Source organism: Leopardus geoffroyi, chromosome A2, assembly GCF_018350155.1.
Source record: "Leopardus geoffroyi isolate Oge1 chromosome A2, O.geoffroyi_Oge1_pat1.0, whole genome shotgun sequence".
Lineage (NCBI taxonomy): Eukaryota > Metazoa > Chordata > Mammalia > Carnivora > Felidae > Leopardus > Leopardus geoffroyi.
The window spans coordinates 91,964,587-91,988,933 of NC_059331.1; the positions used below are offsets into that span (position 1 = coordinate 91,964,587).

Below are 24,347 nucleotides of genomic sequence, written 5' to 3' on the forward strand. Positions count from 1 at the left end.
ACATTAGTAATATTTCTGTAAATGAAGGGAAGCCCTTATAAAGTATTGCCACTTTGGCTCACTCCTTATTCAAGCATGAAAAAGTGTGGAGCAATACCAAGATACTCTTGATATTAACATTTAAAAATGGAATTTCAGTAGGCAGACTTCCCAAAGAAATCAGAACATAGGAGTTCATAGAATAATTTGTTTTTTGAAAGATCCACCTACATCTTGTAAATGTTCTTGTTTATGTTCCTAGTAGATGTACTTTTTTAATAACAGTGACCATAAAACTAAACACTTTTTTTATTATCCTATTGGATACACCATCATACAAAACAAAGATTACTGGATTGGGAGACCAGAGGTCTAGAGTTTTTTTTACTGGCTTTATGTGACTCCCGGTATGACTTTGGGCAAGTAGCAACCTTTCCTGTTGCCATGGCCTCAAAAAGGATTGACTGACGATCAAAAGGATTTTTTTTTAGCTTTCTTTTTAGGTCTAAAGACCCAAGCCCTTTCACTTATTCATAGTTTAAAAAACTGTCATCTTCTAATTAGTTAAATCTTTTAAAAATATAGTCAGCAGCATCTAAGAATTTGTATGAAAACATGAACAAGTCTTCGTTTGAAAATCCTCTAATGACGTCTTAAAAAATCCAGTGAACTTCCCTGATAAGGAGCGACGTTGAACATCTTTTCATGTGGATGGAACTGGAGAGTGTGATGCTAAGTGAAATAAGCCATACAGAGAAAGACGGATACCATATGGTTTCACTCTTATGTGGATCCTAAGAAACTTAACAGAAACCCATGGGGGAAGGGAAGGAAAAAAAAAAAAAAAAAGAGGTTAGAGTGGGAGAGAGCCAAAACATAAAAGACTGTTAAAAACTGAGAACAAACTGAGGGTTGATGGGGGATGGAGGGAAGGGAGGGTGGGTGATGGGTATTGAGGAGGGCACCTTTTGGGATGAGCACTGGGTGTTGTATGGAAACCAATTTGACAATAAATTTCATATATTAATAAATAAATAAATAAATTTTACTGTTCATTAAAAAAATAAAATAAAATAAAAATCCAGTGAAGATTAAAATAGTGTCAAATAACGTTTGAACAGATTTCTCAGAAAATTTTTCTTTTGCATGATATATTCAGGTTAGAGTGTATTGTGCAGTCCTTTGTCATTGGTATTGAACACAGAGTATCTTTATTGAGGTGTTTATTTGTAACAAGTAGCATCTAAAATATGAATAAAAAATTTACCTACAATTTGATGAAACAAATGTCTCGAACCAGAGATTGTTTATAATGCTTAATGTCGATTTAAAGGTTTGATGTATTATGTGACATATTTATTTGTTTCTTAGCTTCTGCCTCAAGGGAGAGGGATTGGATGGAAACTTTCCTGCTGTAATAGACTACACACCATATTTGAAGTTTACCCAGAGGTATATGACGTTTTGAAATATGTTATTGAAATCTTAATTTAGGGGCACCTGGGTGGTTCAGTCAGTGGAACGCCCATCTCTTGATTTCAGCTTAGGTCATGATCCCAGGGTTGTTGGATTGAGCCCCACATTGGCCTCTGTGGTGAGTGTGGAGCTTGCTTAAGATTCTCTCTCTTTCCCTCTACCCCTCTTCCCTACTTGTGCGTGCTCTCTAAAATAAAAAAAAGATAGAGAAAAAATAAATATTAACTTATAGTTTAATGTCTTGTGTAATATGTTCATCTGATTAAAATTGCTTTTATTTTAGTATCAGAAATTATTCAAAAATACAGACTCCATTTGCAGACCCCAATGTGTTTAAACTTTTTACATAGTTGTAATTTCAGCGTAGTTTTTAGAAAACATCATGTATTTCTGTTGCTATCATCATTATAATAATAACTTTGATAGCTCTATAATAGTCCATTGAGAGTTCAAAATTATAATTCATCATTCAGATTGTTTTCCATTATAGAGGAAAGGATAATGAATGTTTTTGCAAATCAGTTTTCTTTTTGTTTCTGCTGTGAATTTACAGAGTTATTCAGGCAAATACAATGAAAAATTTTATGGCTCTTAAAGTGTGTCTTTTTAAAAGAGTCTGTACCAATTTATCTTAATACTAGTATTGTATGAGAGTTAAGAATTTCCAACAATCTCACCAGCATTGAAAATTAATCAGATGATATCTGTAAATTTTTTGAAGGTGTGATTACATAATTGGCTTCCTGAATAGAATGATTATATACTTTAAAAGTGTTATGATCAAGGTAAAGCTTTAAGGAAAACAGAAAGAGAGTATTATAGGTATATATGTAATGTACATACACACGCACACTGGAAGATGCATTTATTGGGGATCTAATGTAGGAAAGAAACTTTACCAGCTGCCAGGGATACACAGATGTCAACAGTAAGGGCAATTCATGAAATTCTGAAAATAATAATATAGTCCCTGTCACCAGGATAATCATCATCTAGTGAGAGAAGTCCCTATGTGAGAGGTAGGAGTGTGAAGATACTTTAGGTGGTGAAAGAGTAGTAACACAGTCTTATGGTACCAAGATTTCTAACTTGAGTAAGTGGATCACTTGGGGAAAGTGATAATTCTAGTACTTTACATCTAAAAACCAAATAGAGCAAGAATTTTGAACAGGCATAAAATTATACTGTTTTGGGTATATTAGATTTCAGGACATTTTTGAAGACAGTAGTTCAAAAATAATACTAGTAGAAAGAATGCTAGTAATATTGAATGCTTATTGTATATCAGGCATTATTCAAAGTGCTTTCCTTCTATTAACTCATTTAATCCTCAAAAGCTAATTTTATAAATGAGAAAACTGAAACAGAGCTTAAGTAGCTTGTCTAAACACACAGCTAGTTTGTGCAGAGTGGGCCACAGGTCTGGAATTAAAGAGCAAGATGACAGCTGGACATAGGAGTTTGGCCATTGACAAGTAGGTAGAAAGGCTATTTGTAATGATTTAGGAAGTGACTTTAAAATATAAAGATGAATATGAATACTAATTTTTCTCTCCTACATACATAAGAGACTATAGTAATTACTGCAACACTTTTAAAAATACAATAATGGAACTTTCTCAGGTGGTCCCCTCAGAATGAGTTTAATGATAAATGCTCTCTGCCTCCAACTTGCTTAACCACTTTTTGTCCGCATTTTTACGCAACTGTCTTTCTTTGATGCACTAATCCAAACTTGTATGTCTAGCTTCCTCTCCTTCATACGCTGAGGGATTTCTACTATCTTATTATAAAAAGGACACTGAAATGAGAAGGGAAGTACCAATTCCACCTTGTCATAAATAAGTTAGCATTACTGATAATGGAGGTCTTCTTTTTAGAAATATGTAAACAGTCTTGATTATCATAAAGAGCCAATATTGTAAACATTCAGTTGCTTCCACAAAATATACCTATATTAGACAAATAAAAAAAACATTTATTAGGTTTCTAATTTTAAGAAACTGTAAAAATATATCCTTAACAAAATTACTGCTTTTAATTTATTTGATAAGTAATACATTCTGATGGTGGGTCTGAGTGCATCACCACTCAAATTTATTTGGTAAGTAATACATGTTCATTATACAAAAACTAGAAAAATAAAGATAGGTAGATAGAGGAAAACTTAAGTCACTCAAAATCTTACCTTTAAGAAGCAGCTGCTAGAGGCATTAACATTTTGATGGGTAGCTTTCCAGCCTTATCTTTTTCTTTAACATGGAATTATAATGTACATGTAGTACTTCTTTCCCTTAATACTGTATAATGAAGATTCTTGCATGTCATTAACCATCCTTCCACAGCATCATTTCCCTAAGTGAATAGAATTTCATTATCTTACAGTATTTTTACGTAATTATTGTTGGACCTTTAGGATACATTCAGTTAGTTGTCACTGTCGTATGCCCTTTTGCAGTTAATAACCTTGTAACTACACCTTTTATATAGATCATGATTATTTCTTTAAGTTAAAGTGGAAGTAAAATTTCTGGGATAAATAGCACATGTATTATTAAAGCTTTTGAAATATGCTATCAAATTGCACTCCAAAGCGGCCATGCTAGTTAAGTTTGTATAGGCAATATGTGAGATTGCTTGCTTCCCACCATTGCCAAATAAGTATTAAAAATGTGGCCAGTTGTACAAGTGGAAAATAATATCCTATTGGGTTTTTTCCCTATTGTTTTAATTTGCATTTATTTGCTGGTGAAGCTGAACTTTTAAAAAGTGTTTATTAGCTATTAATCTCTGTAAATGAAGTGTTATCCTTCTGAAGCTAAATATATGAAATATGTTAATAGAAAACATCCTAAAATAGATTTCATATTTAAAACTGGCTTTTAGGTTGTGTATCATTGAGAAAACTCAGGTTTTCTGAGTTACTGCTTGATAAAACTTTAAACATCTTTTAAACATTTTTTCTTAAATAGATTTTAGGCCTGAAAAGTCCAGTAGCTAATGATAGTGTCTTATGATGCCTTCAGTTTTGTACTTCTCAATATAATGTTGCCATCAGCATTCTTATAGCTAAGTCTTCGTACTTAAACATGACTATATCCTTAAAGAGGCAAATTTCTACAAACAAAATTGCTGACTTAAAGAGACTGTTAACTCATGTATGCTGTTAATTGCCCTTCTTAGACATTCTATCCCATACATTCTGCCTCTTGTAGGAATAAAGTAATCATTTTGCTATGGAAGACCAGTTCTTTGACCTGTGTACTACATCCCACCCATCCTGTCTCTTAGGTTAAGGTTTTTGTCCCAGCAGTTGTTCTGTCCTCTTCCATTAATTTTTCCTCTTTTCTTTTTTTTTTTTTAATTTTTTTACTTAATTTTTTATTTATTTTGAGAGATAGAGGGCAAGCAGAGGAGGGACAGAGAGATGGGAAGACAGAATCCCAAGCAGGCTCTGTGCTGTCAGTGCAGAGCCCAATGTGGGGCTTGAACTCATGAATTGTGAGATCATGACCTGAGCTGAAGTCAAAGAGTTGAATGCTTAACCAACTGAGCCACCCAGATGCCCCTAATTTCCCCTCTTTTCAGTATCTTCCCACACCTCACAGCATACATGCATGTTGTTATTTTCCCCATGTTAAAAAATGAAACAGAGGAATTTTCCCCATAGTCACTTCTAGCTACTTCTCAGTCAGTCACCTCTCCTTTATTATAACACTGTGTTCCCAGGTTTGTTTTGTTCTGCCTCCATTCTCTCTTGACCTATTCAAATTGAGCTTTAATACTTACCCCTGAAAGTGCTCTTGTCAGAGTCAGCTGTGGTGTCTCATTGTCAAATCCAGTGGTTAATCATTTCCTTGTCTGTCTCGACCTTCTTTGAGCACTGTTTGGTACCATGCTCTTCCAGTTTTCCTCCGTCCTCACTCCCCTTCCCCGTTTCTCCTCATCTCCCCAACCTCTAAGTGTTGGACTGTTTTAGACATCAGTCCCAAATCATCTTTTCTGTCTGTACTCACTCTCCAGTTTAGTGGCTCTAAATATTATCTTTATGCTACTCTTTCCCAGATGTACACTTCTACCTGGAACATTGCCCTAAACTCTAGACTCATATATCCAGCTGCCAACTTGCCATCTTCGCTTGGATGTGTAGTAAGCACCTCAAATGAGCATGTACAAAATAGAACTCCTGTTTCTCTCCCAAACTTTTCTTCCTTTAGCCATTCCCATTCCAAGAATGGTAGTTCTGTCATTCTGGCTGCTTATGCTCAAAACTTTGGTATCATCATTGAACTTTCTCTGCCATAATCCACATAGGATCCACCAGCAAATCCTTTGGCACCACCACTATTACCTCCTTAATTCAAACCTGGACATTTGCAAAAGTCTTCAAGCCTTCACCTCTGACTCCTATAGTTAATTCTCCATAGACAGCTAGACTGATTTTTCTTAAATGAAAGATCATTTCATTCCTCTGCTCATAACTTTTCCAGCAGCTTCTTTCATGTAACTCAAAATAAAAGACAAGGTCCTTATTTGATCTGGCCTCCAGTACCTCTCTGACCTTATCTCCTACTACCTGCCTTCCCACTTACCATGCTTCAGTAACCCTGGCCATTTTGTAATTCCTTGAGCATACCAGACACACTTGTGCATTAGGGCCTTTGTCCTTCCTATCAAATGCAATATCACTCAGATATTTACACGTCTATTTCCCACTTCTTCTCTAAAATCCAGCTTAATACCCTCTTACTGATGAAGCCTTCATTGAACTTCCTACCTAAAATAATATTCCTACCCATGCTATGCCTCTTCCCTCCTTTATTTTCTGCATAGTGACTCTTGCTATCTAACAGGTGGTATATTATTTGTTTATCTCCTCCTACTGGAATGTAAACCCCGAGAAAGCAAGGACTGTTACGTTGACTCACACTTAAATCTCAGTGCTTTAACAGTACTTAGCATAAGAATAGACATGCAATAAGTAGGTGTTTTGAAAATTAAATGAATATCTTCTAGTTTTTGTCATGCTCATTTACAGGACTAAAAATAGCCCTCTGAAGGAGATGATACTTTAAAATTTCAACAAGATAAATAGTCTGAAGATTTTATGGTCCATTATTCCCTTCTTTTAATACCCTTATTAAAAATAAGTGCTTAATTATTAGAGGTAAAGGAATAAAGAAGGTGAGTGATAAGAATTTTTAGTCTGTTTAACAATTATAAATAATAAAGCATTATATAGGTTTTCGGTAAAGGAAAACTATTTTTCCTTTTATATCATTGCCTCAATAAAAATTTTAAAAATATTTTGCTCTTCAAAATATTGGAATGTTCCTGAAATTCTTAAGTATCATTTTCCCACCAAAAATATTGCAGAACTCCTGTGTCCTTCAGAATAAGAGATACTTTTGTGAGTTTCAGCTTTTCATTGTCCATGGCCTAAAATAACTAAGTGTTAGCAAAACATATAGGTCATTCATGACCTGGCATCAATATACCTTCTTAGCCATTCAGCTTTTTTAGACAGCTGTAGTATTATTAGTCATTGAAATGTTGGGAGGCAATGTAAAATTGTTTTAAAATTTTGTAATAGAATACCAGTTTCCCTTACTAGGGCGACCTTGAACAAACTACTTTTCTCTTATTCTTACTGTCTTCCATTGTTGGGTGAATCTGTTAAATAGTAGAGCAATACCTCATGGAGTTATCATGAGGATTAATGAGGTAATGTATGCCTTGGAATCATTGTATGTAAGTGTTTATTTTCTTCCTCGTCCTTACAAGAAACTTCCTTATTGCTCTTTGCTTTCTACTTTTTAAATTAAAAAAAAATTACTATTTTAATTTCATTGGTAGTCCTATTAATCATTACAATTTTCTATTGTTGATTCAGTTTTGGTAAATTATATTTTATTAAAGTAAAACAAAAAACGTCATGATGTTCAGAGATTTCTTTAAATATCTTTTAAAATCTCTTTTCATTTCTGTTATGTTACCTTTTGCCTTTTGTGTTCATAGCCTTTTATTTTGGCTTAATTTTGAAATCATTCTTGCCAAAGCATTTTGTCAGTTTTGTAGATTTTTTTTTCAACTTTTATTGAGAAATAATTGGTATACATCACTGTAGAAGTATAAGGAGTACAGAATTAAGGTTTGATTTCCATTCATTGTGAAATGAATGACTACCACAGTAGGTTCAGCTAACATCCATCTTCTTATATAGATACAATAAAAAGAAAAGAAAAAAAAGGAAAAAAAAACTCTACTTGTAATGACCACTCAGGATTTATTCTGTGAACTTTCTATATTCATACAGCAATGTTATTTCTAGTCATCATGTTATATATTACATCCTTAGTACTTAGTTATTTTATAACTGGAAGTTTGTACCTTTTGACCACTTTCCTCCAATTCCCTTTCCCTTTCTTCAGTTCTTCCTCCCTCTACCCTCTCTCTGTGTCTGGTAACCACAAACCTAATCTCTTTTTCTACAAGTTTGTGTGTTTGTGTATGTATGTGTTTTCTACATATTAATGAAATCATATAGCATTTGTCTTTCTCAGATTTATTTCACTTATTAGCATAATGCCTTCCTTCAAGGTCCATCCATGGTGTTGCAAATGGCAAGATTTCATATTCTGTTGTATATCTGTACCATGTCTTTTCCATCCATTCATCTACTGATGGATAGATTGTTTCCATATCTCAGCTATTATACATAGTGCTGCTATGAATGTAGGGTGCAGATATCTTTTCAAGATAGTGTTTTGTTTTCTTTGGATATATTCCCAGAAGTGGAATTTCTGGATCATATGGTACTATTTTTAATTTTTTGAGGAGCATCCATACTGTTTTCCATAGTGACTGTATCAAATTTACAATCTCACCAAAAGTGAACAAGGGCTTCCTTTTCTCCCTATCCACACTAGCATTTGTTATCTCTTATCTTTTTGATGATAGCCATTCTAACAGGTGTGAGATGGTATCTCATTGTGGTTTTGATACTCATTTCCCTAATGACTAATGATGTTGACCATCTTTTCATGTACCTGTGACCCTTTCATATATCTTCTTTGGAGAAATGTCTATTCATGTCCTTAGTCCATTTGTAATTGGATTATTTATCTTTTTGTTATGAAGTTCTCTGAGTTCTTTATATATTTTGGGTATTTACTCCTTATCAGATTTATGATTTGCAAATATTATCTCCTATTCAGTAGGTTGTTTTTTAATTTTGTTGATGGTTTTTTTTTTCTACTGTGCAGAAGCCTTTTAATTTGATGTTGGCCCATTTGTTTACTTTTGCTTTTGCTTTTATTTGCCTTTGTTTTTGGCCCCAAATCTGAAAATCATTGTCAAGATTAGTGTCAAGGAGCTTACTTTCTGTGTTTCCTTCTAGAGTCTTACAGTTTCAGATTTTACATTCAAGTCTTTGATCTATTTTGTTGAGTTGATTTTTATGTATGGTATGTGTAAATGGGAGTCCAGCTTTATTATTTCACATGTGGCTGATCAATTTTTTCAACTCCACTCATTGACCAAACTGTTCTTAACTATTGAATATTTTTGGCTCCTTTGTCATAAATTAATTGACTAAATATGTTTGGGTTTATTTTTGGACTCTATTCTGTTCCATTGATCTGTGTTTATTCCAGTATCATTCTATTTTGATTGCTGTTGATTTGTAATGTATTTTGAAATTAGTAAGTGTGATGCTTCCCGGTCTGTTCTTCTTGCTCCGGACTGCTTTGGCTACTCACTGTGAGTGATTACGTAGATTTTATGATTGTTCTACTTCTATGAAAAATGCCATTGAATTTTTATAAGGATTGCATTGAATCTTAGGTTGCTTTGGATAGTATGGTCATCTTAACAATATGAATTTTTCCATTTCATGAGCACAGAAAGAATGTCTTGAAATTTATTTGTGCCTTTTTCAGTTTCTTTCATCAGTGTCTTACGGTTTTCATTGTAGAGATCTTTCAACACTTTGTTACATTTTTTGCAAGGTATTTTATTCTTTTGATGTAAACATAAATGGGATTATCTTCTTATTTTCTCTTTCTGATATTTTGTCATCAGTATGTAGAAACACAGCTTATTTTGTATATTGATTTTGTAGTCTCCATGTTGACTGAATTCATTTATTCTAACAGCTTATTGGTGGCATCTTGAAGGTTTATGTATATATATCATGTCATCTGCAAATAGTGACAGTTTTACTTCTTCCTTTCCAATTCAAATGTCTTTTATTTCTTTTTCTTACCTAATTGCTCTGCCTAGGACTTCCAATACTTTGTTGAATAGTAGTGGTGACAGTCGGTATCCTTGTCTTCTTCCTGATGTTAGAGGAAAGGCTTTCATCTTATTACCATTGAGTATGATATTAGCTGTGGGCTGGGTCATATATGGCCTTTATTATGTTGAGATATGTTTCCTCTATACCCAATTTGTTGACAGTTTTTATGATCTTTTCTCTTTCAATACTCAAATTTACTTCTTTTAAGTACATAAGGCCCTTGAATTACTACTTTAGTTGTACCTTATGTTTGATAAATTATATTTTAGTTGTTTTAAATTAAATTTCCATTATAATTTTTTTGACCAATGAATATTTGAAGTATGATTTTTAATTTTCAAACATTTTCAGGGCTTTTGTTACAGTTGAGATTAGTGAGTATGGTTCACATAATAATAGTTTCTTGAAATCTGAAAAATGGTCTAGAATTGGTCAGTATTCCAATGATTGGGGCCTATGCTCATTAGATTATGCTTGTTAATGGTTGTTCTGGGAGTATGTATCCTTTCTTATTTTTCTCTGCTTCATCTCTTTCATTGAGATGATGAATTCTTTCACTGTTGTATTTGATTTGTCAGTTTTTTCTTGTCGTATTTAAAATTTTTGCTTTCTAGTTTTGAAGCTGAGTTAAAACATGCGTCCAAGGGAGGCAAACCATAAGAGACTCTTAAATACAGAGAACAGGGGCGCCTGGGTGGCGCAGTCGGTTAAGCGTCCGACTTCAGCCAGGTCACGATCTCGCGGTCCGTGAGTTCGAGCCCCGCGTCAGGCTCTGGGCTGATGGCTCAGAGCCTGGAGCCTGTTTCCGATTCTGTGTCTCCCTCTCTCTCTGCCCCTCCCCCGTTCATGCTCTGTCTCTCTCTGTCCCAAAAATAAATAAACGTTGAAAAAAAAAAAATTTAAAAAAAAAATACAGAGAACAAACGGAGGGTTGCTGGTGGGGTGTTAGGTAGGGGATTGGCTAAATGGGTGATGGGCTTTAAGGAGGGCACCTGTTAGGATGAGCACTGGGTGTTATATGTAAGTGATGAGTCACTAAATTCTACTCCTGAAATCATTATTACACTATATGTTAACTGACTTGGATTTAAATAAAGTTAAATTTTTTTTTAAAAAATTACCAAAACTAAAAAAAAAAAGATGCATCTAAGTTTTGAATTCTTAGGTTTTCCTGAAATAATGAATTTTTTTTATCACTATGTAGTAGCCATAAATATGTAGTAATTTTTTATTCCTTAAAATCCACTTTGTCTGATATAAATAGAGTCCCACCAATTTTTTAGGTATTTTTTTAGTGTATTTTTATCTTTTTTTAAACCATATTTCATCTTAACTGACATGCCTTCCATTGTAAATGCATCCCAGTTCAGAGATATTACTAAGTGAGAAAATGGTTTGACAGCAAGTAAAATGTCATCAGTTGTATGCTGTATCCTGATTTCAGTATGTTAATATATGAAAAAGCGTACAGCAGGAAGGTATGAAATGGAGCACTTCTAGCCTTTCTATATCCTTATTTTTAAGTGTATCTTTTTAAAGTACTATTTAACTAGAAATTTTTAAAAAATTTCCATTGTAGTTGACATGCAGTGTTATATTAGTTTCAGATGGGCAGTATAGTGACTTAGAAGCTCCGTATATTGCTCCGTGCTCATCAAGATACACTTAACTGGAATTTTTGAAATCTAGTCTAAAGGCTTTGTCTTTCAACTGAGGTGATTAGGACATTCACTAATATATTTAGATTGGTATCTACTGTTTTACTCTTTGTTTTGATTCTGTTTTTTTGAATTTCTTTTTCTACCTTCTCTCTCTTCTTTCTCCCTCTTTTTGTATTGATTTTTTTCCTCTCCCCCCCCCATTTTATTTCTCTACTAGTTTACAAGTTACATACTACTCTTCTTTTATTGCTACTTCATTAATTTTAATATGCGTATTTAAAAGTTAAAGTCTAAAGTTAATACTTTACTATCTCTCCATATAAATGAGGACTTTGTATTAACTCCACTCGTTTTGTTTTTAACATATGCTACTACCATCCAGAATCTTAGGTCTCTCATTGATGTTTTTAAAATTCCACAAAGCAGGAATCATTGTTAGTGTTTCATTGCTCTCAATATTTGTTCAGGTTTACCCATAAACTTAAAAATTTCTTTGATCACTGTTTCTTCTTAGATCATTGTCTTTTTCTTGGAGTATGATCATTAGAAGTTCTTTTAGGAAAATTTATTCGTGTAACTCTCAGGTTTTAGTTTTCTGAATATGTGCTTATACTGCCCTCTTTCTGGGAAGATAATTTTACTGGATATGCTATCCTGGAATAGCAGTTATTTTTTTCTTAGCATTTTGAAAATCTTTAATTATAATTTCTTCATAGCTTCTACTAATTCCCTCTTCAATTCTATCTGCTTGTTTGCTCATCCATTTAATTTTTTAATGTCAAATATAATTTTTTACAAGTTCTATTTGTCTATTTTTCAAAGCTGGAGCTTTATTATCAGCCACTGCTTTATTTTCTCTGGTCCACCAAAAGCCTTGGCTATGTTAGGCAAATTTCCTCTGGTGTGTGTTTATTTATTAGTTTGTTTCCTAGATCACTGACTGAGAGCATCTTCTTGGTAGTTAGGACCTTTCTTTATGTGGAGGCCTCTGACTCATATTGACAACATACTTGGACCCCAGACTTAAAAGACCAACATATGCAAACACGGATCACGGAGAATGGAATGTATATCTTTCTTTGATACTTATACTGTTTTCCACCATTATATCTATGTTACCCCATGAAATCATGATTGCTGACCTGGATTTCTTTTGAGTCATATTTTCTGGGTGTGCTTTCCATCTCTTTAAGGTTAGTTGTTCTGTATTCATATGTATCTTGTAGACAACTTATTGTTGGTTCTTATTTGTCTTAATAAAATTAAACATTTGGCTTTTGTTATTGAATTTAACCCATTTAAGATTTTTATAACTTATTTTGTATGAGGGATTATTCTGCCATCTTATTTTTTGTTTTGAATTTACTGCATTTTCTTAGTTTGCCCCTCAATTTGATAGATCACAGGTTGTTTTAATACTTTGAAGATTATGCAGAATATTTTTATGCTGTTTCTCTTATGTTACTATCATTGCTTATATTTTGAAACGTACTTTTATCTGTTCCTCTTTGAATATAACATCTCCTCATTCTTCTTTCTAAACCAGACATCCATTTTAGCACACTTCTTCATTTAGTTTATTCTTTTTTTTTCCCACCTTATTCTGTCCTCTTCTACCATAAAGATGTCATTAGAAATTTTAGGTGTGGGTTGTAAATGATGTTTTCTCTGCTCTACTTCTGTTTCTCCTACTTCATCCAATGGAAGATGCCTAGGAATACCTAGTTTTTCTGAACCTTTTATTATTTTTGCCAACACTGAGCTCACCTTGAATACTGCCCTGTTATACTCCCCCCGATGTTAGGCTGGTAGTGCTGTTTGTCTGCCCTACAGTGGATATTGAATAGGCAGTGAACTACCTATGACAGTGGAGAAAAAATAGCTAGAAAGTTCTTCCCAACACATTTGGGGTTTGTGGTTCTCTTCTCTGGAAATCTTTTCTCTCTCAGAATGTTCTCACAGTTTTTATGTTAATTCCTTAGGTCTATAAACCTCAACTGAATTTCCGTAGCATCTCAAGGCTTAACTCTGTGAGAGGGAGTCAGCAGCCTATGCTAGCTGTCTTTTTTTTTTTTTTTTCAGGAACTAAAGTCTTTATAATATCATTTTTATAACTGTATATGGAGTGCTAAATATTTGCAGTTTGCTCACCAGTAGCTTACAAAATATGGAAATATTTCTTAACAGAGTGGAATATATTAACTTTATTTAAAAAATTTTAACCTTCCCAGTTCTGATAGTATCAGCAGTGACGAGGAAGAACTGAGGACTTTGGGAAGCAGTGGTAGTGAAAGCAGCACTCCAGAGAATGTCGGGCCTCCTTTCATCATGGATGAGAATAGTTGGTTCAACAAGTGTAAGAGAGTTAAACAAAAGTATCAGCTAACCCTGGAACAGAAGGTATTTATCAGTTGCCAAAAGTCATTTAATTTGATTCTCATTATTGCGTTTGGACTGTCACTGCCAAAAGATTTTAGTTGAATGTAAGTGTTTACCCGCTGCTACTTCCTTTCTGTTCTTGAATTGTCCTCTTAATTAAAAATCAGGCATAGTTTTAAAAGAGGCTTTTGTTTGTTCAACTTCTAATTTTATGTTGTAATATAAAAATAAGCCATTTAGGGGCTCCTGGGTGGCTCAGTTGGTTGAGCGTCCCATTCTTGATCTCAGCTCAGGTCTTGATCTGAGGGTCATGAGTTCAAATCCCACGTTGGGCTCCACATTGGGTTCCACACTGAGCTCCATGCACGACGTGAAGCCTACTTAAAAAAAAAAGAAAGTAATTTATTGTTTTGTGTGCAGTTTCATTTATATGTTTGAGATTTTAACATTTGGTAGAATAAAGATAAAACAAATACTAAGCAAAAGAATTCTATATTAATATCATTCGACATAGACCTTAAGGCAAAAGCACTATTAAATAGACTAAAGAAATACATTGCCTTTGAAAAAAAGTAACAGTTCACCAGAAATGTATAACATGGTGGAGATGGGTAAAATGGATGAAAGGGTCAAAAGGTACAAACTTCCATTCTACTTATTGTAGCAAACATATCTTATTAAACTTCAGAGAAGGGCTTTAAATGATGGAGAACATATGCTAAATTTTCATATTTAATTAAAAAGGATTATTTTTTTTATGATTTCATCAATAATGTTTTGAGATTGTTTTATTACAATATGGAAAGAATGGCATTTAAGCTACTCAATATTTACTTTCAAGATATATATTAGATTTTTGCAGTTGCTTTATCTCAATGATACTGTATTTTCAGGGTTATCTTGAAGAACTCTTACGACTTAGAGAGAACCAGCTGTCTGAATCTGTCTCCCAGAATAAAATACTGCTTCAAAGGATTGAAGATTCTGATCTGGCCCATAAACTGGAAAAGGAACAATTAGAATATATAATTGTGGAGCTTCAAGATCAGCTGTAAGTGAGCTCCTTTTGGAAAAATATTGGCAGTGTATAAACATAAGAAAATGTGATGTTTTGACATAGGATTCAAATTCCAAGAAGTCTGATTGCTTGCTATTAAGTTCTTTTCCACTTACTCTTTTTTAAAAGTTTACTTTTCTTATTTTAAAAGTAATCCGTGCTCATTATAGTTAGATTACAAAATATAGAAAGAAAATAAAAATTACTTTCAGTTGTGCTACCCAGAGTCAACTGCTATAACTTGGTGTATATTCTTTCAAATGCATAAACATAATTTTTTAAAAGTGTTTATTTAGTTATTGGTTGACTGATGATTGGTTAAAAAAGATGGTATATAAGACCAGTACCACTCAGAGTATAGTGACAGTGCAGTGTTTGTTACCTGGCTGTCCCAGAATATCACTAAGCACAGTTTAGGAGAGCCTTTTCCATAGCAGTACTTTTTTTTTTTTTTTTTTTTTTGATGAAGAAAGCTGTGTATTGATCTACATTCTGGTACCAGCTCCTTAAATTATCACTATTCAAAGCACTTGTACTGATCATACCATTTTGTCAAACTTGATTTTATTAATTACTTGTTTATGGTGAAAATCTTGTCACATTAATATTTAATCTTAAAAGATGATTTAAAAGTTTTTTTTTTGAAATAATTTCAAAATTTCAGAGAAGTTGCAAGGAGAGCACAAAGAATTCCCATAGGGCATTTCTTAGATTTACCAATTTTCAACACTTGCCACATTTGCTCATAATTCTGTCCCTCTTGCATACCTCATAACTTTTCCCCGTAATACTTCAGTTGTGTCTTTCCTAGGAACAGAAATATTCTCATATATAAGCGTAGTTCATCTATCAACTTAAATTTAATTCAGTACAGTACTTTCATCTTACCCATAACTCGTTTCAATTTCATTAGTTATCCAAATAATGGCTCTTATTGCAGCTTTCCTTTTTCTGGTACAGGATCCAGTCCAGAATCATGTTTTTCATTTGGTTGTTTGCTTCTTTAGTCACTTTTAACCTAGAAGAATTTCTCAGTCTTTGTCTTGCATGAGATTATTTCTGAAGAATACAAGCTAGTAATTTTATAGAATGTCCCACAGTTTGAGTTTGTTTGCTTTTTCTCATGATCAGAATGAGCTCATCAATTTGTGGATGCAATATTACATACATAGTATGTCTGTCAGTGCTGTGGATATCATATCCAGAGGTCCATGGAGTCTGTTGGCCTTTTTTTAGTGATATTAGTTTTAATCATTTGGTTAAGATGTTTTTCTCTCTGTATAGTAATTATGGTTCCTTTTAATTAAAGGATGTTACATATTTTGCACAGAGATCCTTTGAGAGCTAGTCAAAGTGAAAGATGATTTTTAAGTAAAAATTTTTTAATAATAAACATAAAACTTTAATGCTTTCTAGGAATTTGTATCTTGATGAAAAGAATTATGTTCACATATTATTTATTTTTTTCCTAATATTTTAAGGAGAGTCTGTCATTTGGAGTATTACTCATTGAGGGGCAGATTAATACCTTCCATAAGTCCTCACTTCTATAAGTGGGGAGAAAAATATCAAGAGCCAAACAATATGGATTTCTGGTTATTTCTTTACCATTAAAAGAGTAAAAAGATAATTTAATTTTTCATTTGCAGGTGATGCTGGTAGTCTGTCTTAATGGTGTTAACTTAAAAAATAATTGTGAAATCAGTTTTTATTTTATCAAAGAAATATTTTCATTTGAAGAATTAAAATGTATCATTTATTGTACTTTGGATAATTTAAAGGAAAAGATTCTTATGATTTGCCTCCCTCTCTGTTTGAAACTATTTTTTCCCCTTCCCTCCCCCCATGGTCTTTTGTTAAATTTCTCAAATTCCACATAAGAGTGAAAACCATAAGAGGCTCTTAAATACAGAGAACAACCTGAGGGTTGTACGGGGGGAGAGGGGATAATGGGTGACGGGTATTGAGAAGGGCACTTGTTGGGATGAGCACTGCATGTTGTATGTAAGTGATGAATCATGGGAATCTACTCCCAAAGCCAAGAGCGCTTTGTATATACTGTATGTTAGCTGTATGTCATACACTGTATGACAGTGTATTATATTTAAAAAAAACAAAACAGTAAACAACAATCAAAAAAGGAAAAGACTCAAACTTTTTAGTTTTAAAAAAGAATCTAAAATACAGTTTTATGTATGATAAAAGAGTGTCATTGATACTTAAAATTGTTTTTAACGCCTTGAGGAGATTTAAACTAAATATTATCAGAGCAACAAATAAATAATGAAGGCCAACAGTCAGAATTAGGCTGTTTTCTTGACTTTAGGGTTAAAGATTTACTTTCACATAACATGGCTACAATCTTAGCCAGGTGTAAATTGCTGTCTTAAAAGATTCCTTTGTGCAAAAACCATTTACAAGGATACTGAATAGAAGAGTAAGATACGTTTCTTTGCGATTCTTCACTACATCAACTGAATCATCTCTCAGGTACTGAATACTCTGGGCATTTTTGTGGTTGTAGAGAGAGTGGACTTTTTTTCCTTCTTTTCTTGCTGAGATTTTTGTCAACAGTTAGGAGGGCCTGCAGTGAAAGCTGGGCATTTAAATTCTCTTTGTTAATCCTGAGAAGATAATAGTGGCCCTGAGAAGATTAAAATTTGTGATGTGTGAAGGAAAAGGTCAGGAGAGGGGTTTAAATGGATTATGTAGAATGTAATATTTGCTTTCATGTTATGTTAATTATCTTTTCCTGGTTGATTTAAATCCTTTGTCACTTACCTTATTCTTTTTATATATTTCTCAATGCGTTGAGAAATATGTGTTTGGTGTGTTTTTGAATAACTGTTAAAATATGGTTTAATTTGTCTCAAAAAATGTGAACAGTCTACAGTTTTGGCAATAGAATTTAAGATTGACGTAGTAGAGGAGCATTCTAAAGCTTTCCTGCGTATGTGGACTGTGTTCAGATACTGGCTTTATATTTGCCCGTTACGAGCTCAGTCTTAATGTCCTGTATCCTCTGTCTCCTTATCTATAAACTGGAATTGATATTTACCTTGTGGATTGCTATGAGTATTAAATGCTGTTGTATATAATATAGTTAGAACAAACAAAACATTCAATGATTATTCCTCTATTTTGGTCTCTGGAAACTTTAAAATCTCCTTTAATAAATACACCTGGATAAATGGTAAATTTAAAATATTTTACTTTATCATGCCCAGATGCTACACATCAAACAATGAGTTTGGACTTAGATTGTGTTATCCCCAAGTTTCAAAAAATTTCCTTTTCAGATCTAGTTTTTAAATGGCATTTGGATTAATATTTATAATCATAATATAGGTTTGTGTATATTGTGAGGAAGACATGGCCCCTGAAGATTTTACTGGTATCAACTTTAACTGCAAATCTTTTCTTCATTGATCTCTGATATATTACTAATTTGGATTATTTTGGATTATTAGGCTTTGACAAAGATATATTTGAGTGATTACATTTATGGTGGTAGAGTTTAAAAGTATTAAATAATTTTAAATCTCCAAATAATGATTGGAAATAATCCTATCATTTCATTGAGAATACAGCATCATTCTAGGTTTTTATTCTCATAGTTTTATTGAAATCTGTGGTACACATTTATTTAAATGACTTTTAACTCCATTTTACTTATATATTAAACTTCATTAAATAAATATAGTCTTAATGTATCAGTTATATTTTGAATCATATTTGGAAAGTTTCTCATAATATTATGAAATATATTGGTTTTGGCCTTATAAAAAACTAAGTGTCATATTATTTATGCTGATTTGTGGAAAACTTTTCATTTTTGTATTTAGTTTTTTTCAGTAAGCACTTATTTAAGTGTATACTTCTGTACTTGAGAGTAATAGAATACAGAGAAGAGTAAGACAGTTTCTCTGTACAAGGACCTCATAAGCTAATCAAGTGGACAGATTGACATCATTGGTCACATTGTTAATTGAAGAGTATCCTGCATGGGAGGAAAGCTTTGTCCTCAACCACAGGTTTAGATCTTCAGATCGATGATCTCTTGTACAAATAACTTTGTAAAACACTCATTGCAAGCCACAAGAGTAGGCAGCCTCAGAACAGTGTACATTATTAGTTCTTAGAGGATATATTAATTCTTAGAGGATATTGTTGACTTTCAGAAGAAAATGTTGATGCCCTACTTAGTTACCAGTGAAATGAAGATTTTGTTCTTTGTTTTGCTTTCTCTCTTATTTTGAGAATATGATGAACTTGTTATATATAATCACTTCTGTAATGTGAATTAATTCATACAGGATTCACAAACTAGGATGTGATGTCCGTATAGCAAAGAAATCACCTTGAGTCATAGGTGATTTTTCCTGAGGTTACTGTTTCTCAACAAGAAATATGAATGGAATGCAAAAATACCAACATGGGCACATACTGCAATGCACCAATAGATGGCACTCTCTCACTGTAGTACTCTTTCATCATGCATTCCTTTGGTTCAGTTGAACTTTATCTTGAAGATGCTTTTTTTGTCCTTACCCAGGTTTGTGCATTCTATCGTTGCCTTCTTGGCAAGCCTTAACCTCAGCAGCCTCAAGCCTTCTTTCCACCCTTTTCTATCAAATGGCTTTTACTTTGTTGTTAAAGTTGTTGTAAAATGATTATTATATTTCTTTACTTAATGGGAATTTAACCAATATTTTAAATCTGGTTTGGAATTTTGTTAGAAATGTCACTGTTTTTTTAAGTGTGTTATAGTTAGAAAGTTGAATAGGTTTTGAATTGTTAGCTCCTACCTCTGTTTTACCCATAAGGCTGGTTATTTCCAGTGTGATATTTCAGAACACTTTGTTTTATTTTGTTTCTGTGTTATAGCAGAAACGCCCATATTCAGTGTGCTTCTATAGCTTGTAATTATTTTAGTTTTGATGATCATGTTGTCCCATCTTTGTCTAGTGGAAACCTCTTTATATTCATGTTTTGTGGCCTTCACTTTCTTTGATCTTTAGGGCTCTCTGCACAGCCGTTCTAACCATTAGCATAAAATTCTGCATTCCTGAAGCCATGATATATTAAATCTTTCATTTTCATGATTACGGCCTAACATTTTCTCCATGTGCCATGTCACAAATGGCAGTGGAGGGTATCCTAAGAATAACAGCATATCTGACAATAAGTGATAAGTGGAAAATAAAACAAAGGTTTACTGTAGTACCATTAAGATTTTGTTAGACTCACTCTCAGAACTTAACTCATAGCCATGGGCTTCAAATGTATTCCCTTATTAAAATTAAAAGTTGCTTCAATATCAGGAGCACTTGGGTGGCTCAATCAGTTGAGTGTCCAACTTTGGCTCAGGTCATGATTTCATGGTTCGTGAATTTGAGCCCCACGTTGAGCTGGCTGCTGTCAGCACTGAGCCCACTTCAAATCCTTTGTCCCCCTTTCTTTCTGCTCCTCTCCTGCTAACTAAGCTCTCTCTGTCGCTCAAAAAACAAACATAAAAAATTTTTTTAAATTGTTTCATATCACTCATCTTTGGGGTTTCTCAGAAGTACTTGGAATCGCAGATATTAAATCCTATGTGCCAAGGGTCATATGCCTTATATGTCCAGCTGCCAAGGTAACCCTCATCATGGGCATCAGCATAGCCTCTGAGGTAAATGAGAAAGAAGCTTAAGGAGTTGTGTGGAGTTACCAGCATCACATCAGATCAGATTTCCATTTTAGAATGACAAACCTTTGAAATAACATTTTCTGATACATAAGCATTTACTGAGTACCTACGTTGTTCTAGGAACTATGCTAGGTACTGAAAATTTAAATGTGAATACGATAATTATGAGGATATCAGAATTGACTAAATGATATCTAAATGATGTGAGGAGTGTATAGGAACGTGTATATATATGTACAGTAATAAAAGTATGTGCACTTTACAGAAGTAGCACAGGAATAGTGGTCCAGAGAAAGCATCACTAAGATATTGATGTTTGAATGGGGCTTTTCAGGAGTTAAAGTGACCAGGTAAAGGAAGGAAAGGAAGGTTTTTCTAGATAAAGGGAAGAGTACATATGGAATCATGGGTACAAAACATGAGGAAGATCAGCATAATAAAATATTAACCAAAGTATTATTAGAAACAAATAGTTTTTCTGGAAACATTGAAATATCTTTTATTGGGACTATATATTTTTATCTGAGATGAGTCTATTAAAAATTAAGATGCCAAACAAAGAAAAAAAAAAGAAATAAACTGAAAAACAGACTCTTAACTATAGAGGTTTACCAGAGGGGAAGTCGGTGGGGAGGTGGGTGAAATAGGTGAAAGGGATTAAGATTGCATTTACTGTGATGTGCACTGAATAATGTATAGAATTGTTGAATCACTATAGTATACACCTGAAACTAATGTAACAGTGTGTTATAACAGTATGTTAACTCTATTGAAATTAAATGAAAATAGGGGCACCTAGGTGGCTCAGTTGGTTAAGTGACCAACTTCAGCTCAGATCATGAATTCTTGGTTCATAGGTTTGAGCTCCACGTCGGGCTCTGTGCTGACAGCTCAGAGCCTGGAGCCTGCTTTGGATTCTGTGTCTCCCTCTCTCCCTCTGCCCCTTCCCCACTCATGCATGCACACTCTCTCAAAAATAAACAAACATTAAAAAATATTTTCTTAGGGGCACCTGGGTGGCTCAGTCAGTTGAGGGTCCGACTTCAGCTCAGGTCATGATCTCACAGCTCGTGGTTTGAACCCCGTGTCAGGCTCTGTGCTGACAAAGCCTGGACCCTACTTCAGATTCTGTATCTCCGTCTCTCTCTGCCCCTGCTCCCCACCCCTGCTCAGTCTCTGTCTCTCTCAAAAATAAATAAAAATTTTAAAAAATAACAAAATATTTTTTAAATTAAAAATAATTTAAAATTTTTAATTAATTAAAATGCCTGTAAAATAGTTCACATTATCAGAGGAGAGGGGTAAATATACCCTTCTTGTTTTTAGTTTTTTTAAATTCCATTATAGTTAATGCACAGTATTACATTAGTTTCAGGCATACAACATAGTGATTCACCAATTCCATACATTATTCACTGCCCATCACTATGAGTATATTCCTAATCCCCTTCACCTGTTTCACCCATTTCTCCACCTCTCCTTTAGCAAATGACAGTTGGTGCTCTATATTTAAGAGCCTGCTTTTTGTCACTTTTTTCCTTGTTTGTTTTTTGTTTCTTAAATTCCACTCATGAGAAATCATATGATATTTGTCTTTCTCTGACTGATTTGTTTCACTTGGCATTCTATCTTCTAGATCCATCAGTGTTGTTGCAAATGGCAACATTTCATTCCTTTTTATGGCTGAATAGTATTCCAGTGTGTGTGTGTGTGTGTGTGTGTGTGTGTGTGTGTGTGTGTGTGTATACATACACACCATATCTTCTTTATCCATTTATCTATCCATGGACGGTTCAGTTGCTTCCATAATTTGGCTATTGTAAATAATTCTGCAATAAATATGGGCGTGCATATCCTCTTTTCGTATTCTTTGGATAAATACCCAGGAGCGGAATTACTGGATTATATTGTAATGCTATTTTGATTTTTTGAGAGACCTCTATACTGTCTTCCACAGTGGTTGCATCAGTTTGCATTCCCACCAACAGTGCCTGAGGGTTCCTTCTACTCCACACCCTTAACAACACCTGTTGTTTCTTGTGTTTTTGATTTTAGCCATCTTGACAGATGTGAGGTGACATATTGTGGTTTTGATTTGCATTTCTCTTATGATTGGTAATGTTGAGTATCTTTTCATGTGCATATTGGCCATCTACATGTCTTCTTTGGAGAAATGTCTGTTCATGTCTTTTCATTCTTAATTTGATGATGATGATGTTTTGGTGTTGAATTTGATAAGTTCTCTGTATATTTTGGATACTAACTCCTTAATCAGAGATGTCATTTGCAAATAACTTCTCCCAATCAGAGGGTTATCTATTTGTTGTGTTGATTGTTTCCTTTGCTGGTAAAAGATTTTTATTTTGATGTAGTCCCAGTAATTTTTGCTTTTGTTTCCCTTGCCTCAGGAGACATATCTAGAAAAATGTTGCTATGGCCGATGTCAAGAAAATTACTGCCTGTCCTCTCTTCTAGAATTGTTATGGTTTCAGGTCTCACCTTTAGATCTTTAATCCATTTGGAGTTTATTTTTGTGTATGGCATGAGAAAGTGGTCCAATTTCATTGTTGTGCTTTAGCTGTCCTGTTTTCCCAACATCATTTGTTGAAGAGACTTTCCCCCTTGCATATTCTTGCCTTCTTTGATGTAGATTACTTGACCGTATAATCATGGATTTATTTCTGGACTCTGTTCTATTGATCTATATGCCTGTTTTTGTGTCAAGACCATACTGTTTTGATTATTTCAGCTTTGTAGTGTAACTTGAAATCTGGGACTGGGATACCTCTAGTTTTGTCCTGCTTTTTCAAGATTGCTTTGGTTATTCTGGGCCTTTTGCGGTTCCATACAAATTTTAGGATTATTTGTTTCAGTTTTATAAAACATACTGTTGGTGTTTTGATAGGGATTGCATTAGATCTGTAGATTGCTTTGGGTAGTATGGACATTTTAACAATATTTGTTCTCCCAATCCATGAGTGTGGAATATTTTTCCACTTTTTTGTGTCATCTTCAGTTTCTTTCATTGGTGTTTGTTTTTGGAGTACAGGTCTTTCACTTCCTTGGTTAACTTTATTCCTAGGTACTTTATTATTTTTGGTGCAAATGTAAATGGAACTGTTTTCTTAATTTCTCTTTGTTCTACTTCATTATCAATATATGGCAATGGAAGGGATTTCTGTATATTGGTTTTGTATCCTGATACCTTACTGAATTGGTTTATCAGTTCCAGAAGTTTTTTGGTGGAGTCTTCACTATACTATGCTATACTATACTATACTCTACTATACTATACTTAGATATTTTACTATATGCTTAGTATTTGGATATACTACGCTATACATAGTATCATGTCATCTGTAAACAGTAAAACTTTTCTTTTCCCTTACCAATTTAGATCCCTTTTATTTCCTTTTTGTTGTCTGATTGCTGTGGCTAGGACTTCCAATACTATGTTGAGTAAAAGTGGTGAGAGTGGGCATCCTCGTCTTGTTGTTAATGTTAGGGGGAAAGCTATTTTTTTTTCCAATGAGTATGATGTTAGCTGTTGGCTTTTCATAGATGGCCTTTATTATGTTGAGGTATGTTCCCTCTAATCCTACTTTGTTGAGGGTTTTTATCATGAATGAATGTTGTACTTTGTCAAATGTTTTTTCCACATCTATTGAAATGATCATATAGTTTTTATCCTTTCTCCTGTTGATGTGATGTATCGTTGATTAATGTGCAAATATTGGACTACTCTTGCAACCCAGGAATAAATCCCACTTGATCTTGGTGAATGATTTTTTAAAAAAAATATATTGT

The 24,347-nt window shown here is 33.6% G+C and overlaps 1 protein-coding gene across 6 annotated transcripts in view; it reads left to right on the plus strand.

Annotated features, from left to right (window-relative positions):
* RUNDC3B (RUN domain containing 3B) overlaps nt 1-24,347 on the plus strand; it is a 148,529-nt gene that overhangs the window by 83,497 nt on the left and 40,685 nt on the right. For all 6 annotated transcript variants that reach the window (XM_045494700.1, XM_045494702.1, XM_045494701.1 and 3 more), the window contains 3 exons: nt 1,351-1,431; nt 13,647-13,815; nt 14,688-14,845. In XM_045494700.1, the coding sequence (XP_045350656.1) occupies nt 1,351-1,431; nt 13,647-13,815; nt 14,688-14,845 (408 nt within the window). The remainder of the gene's footprint in view (nt 1-1,350; nt 1,432-13,646; nt 13,816-14,687; nt 14,846-24,347) is intronic.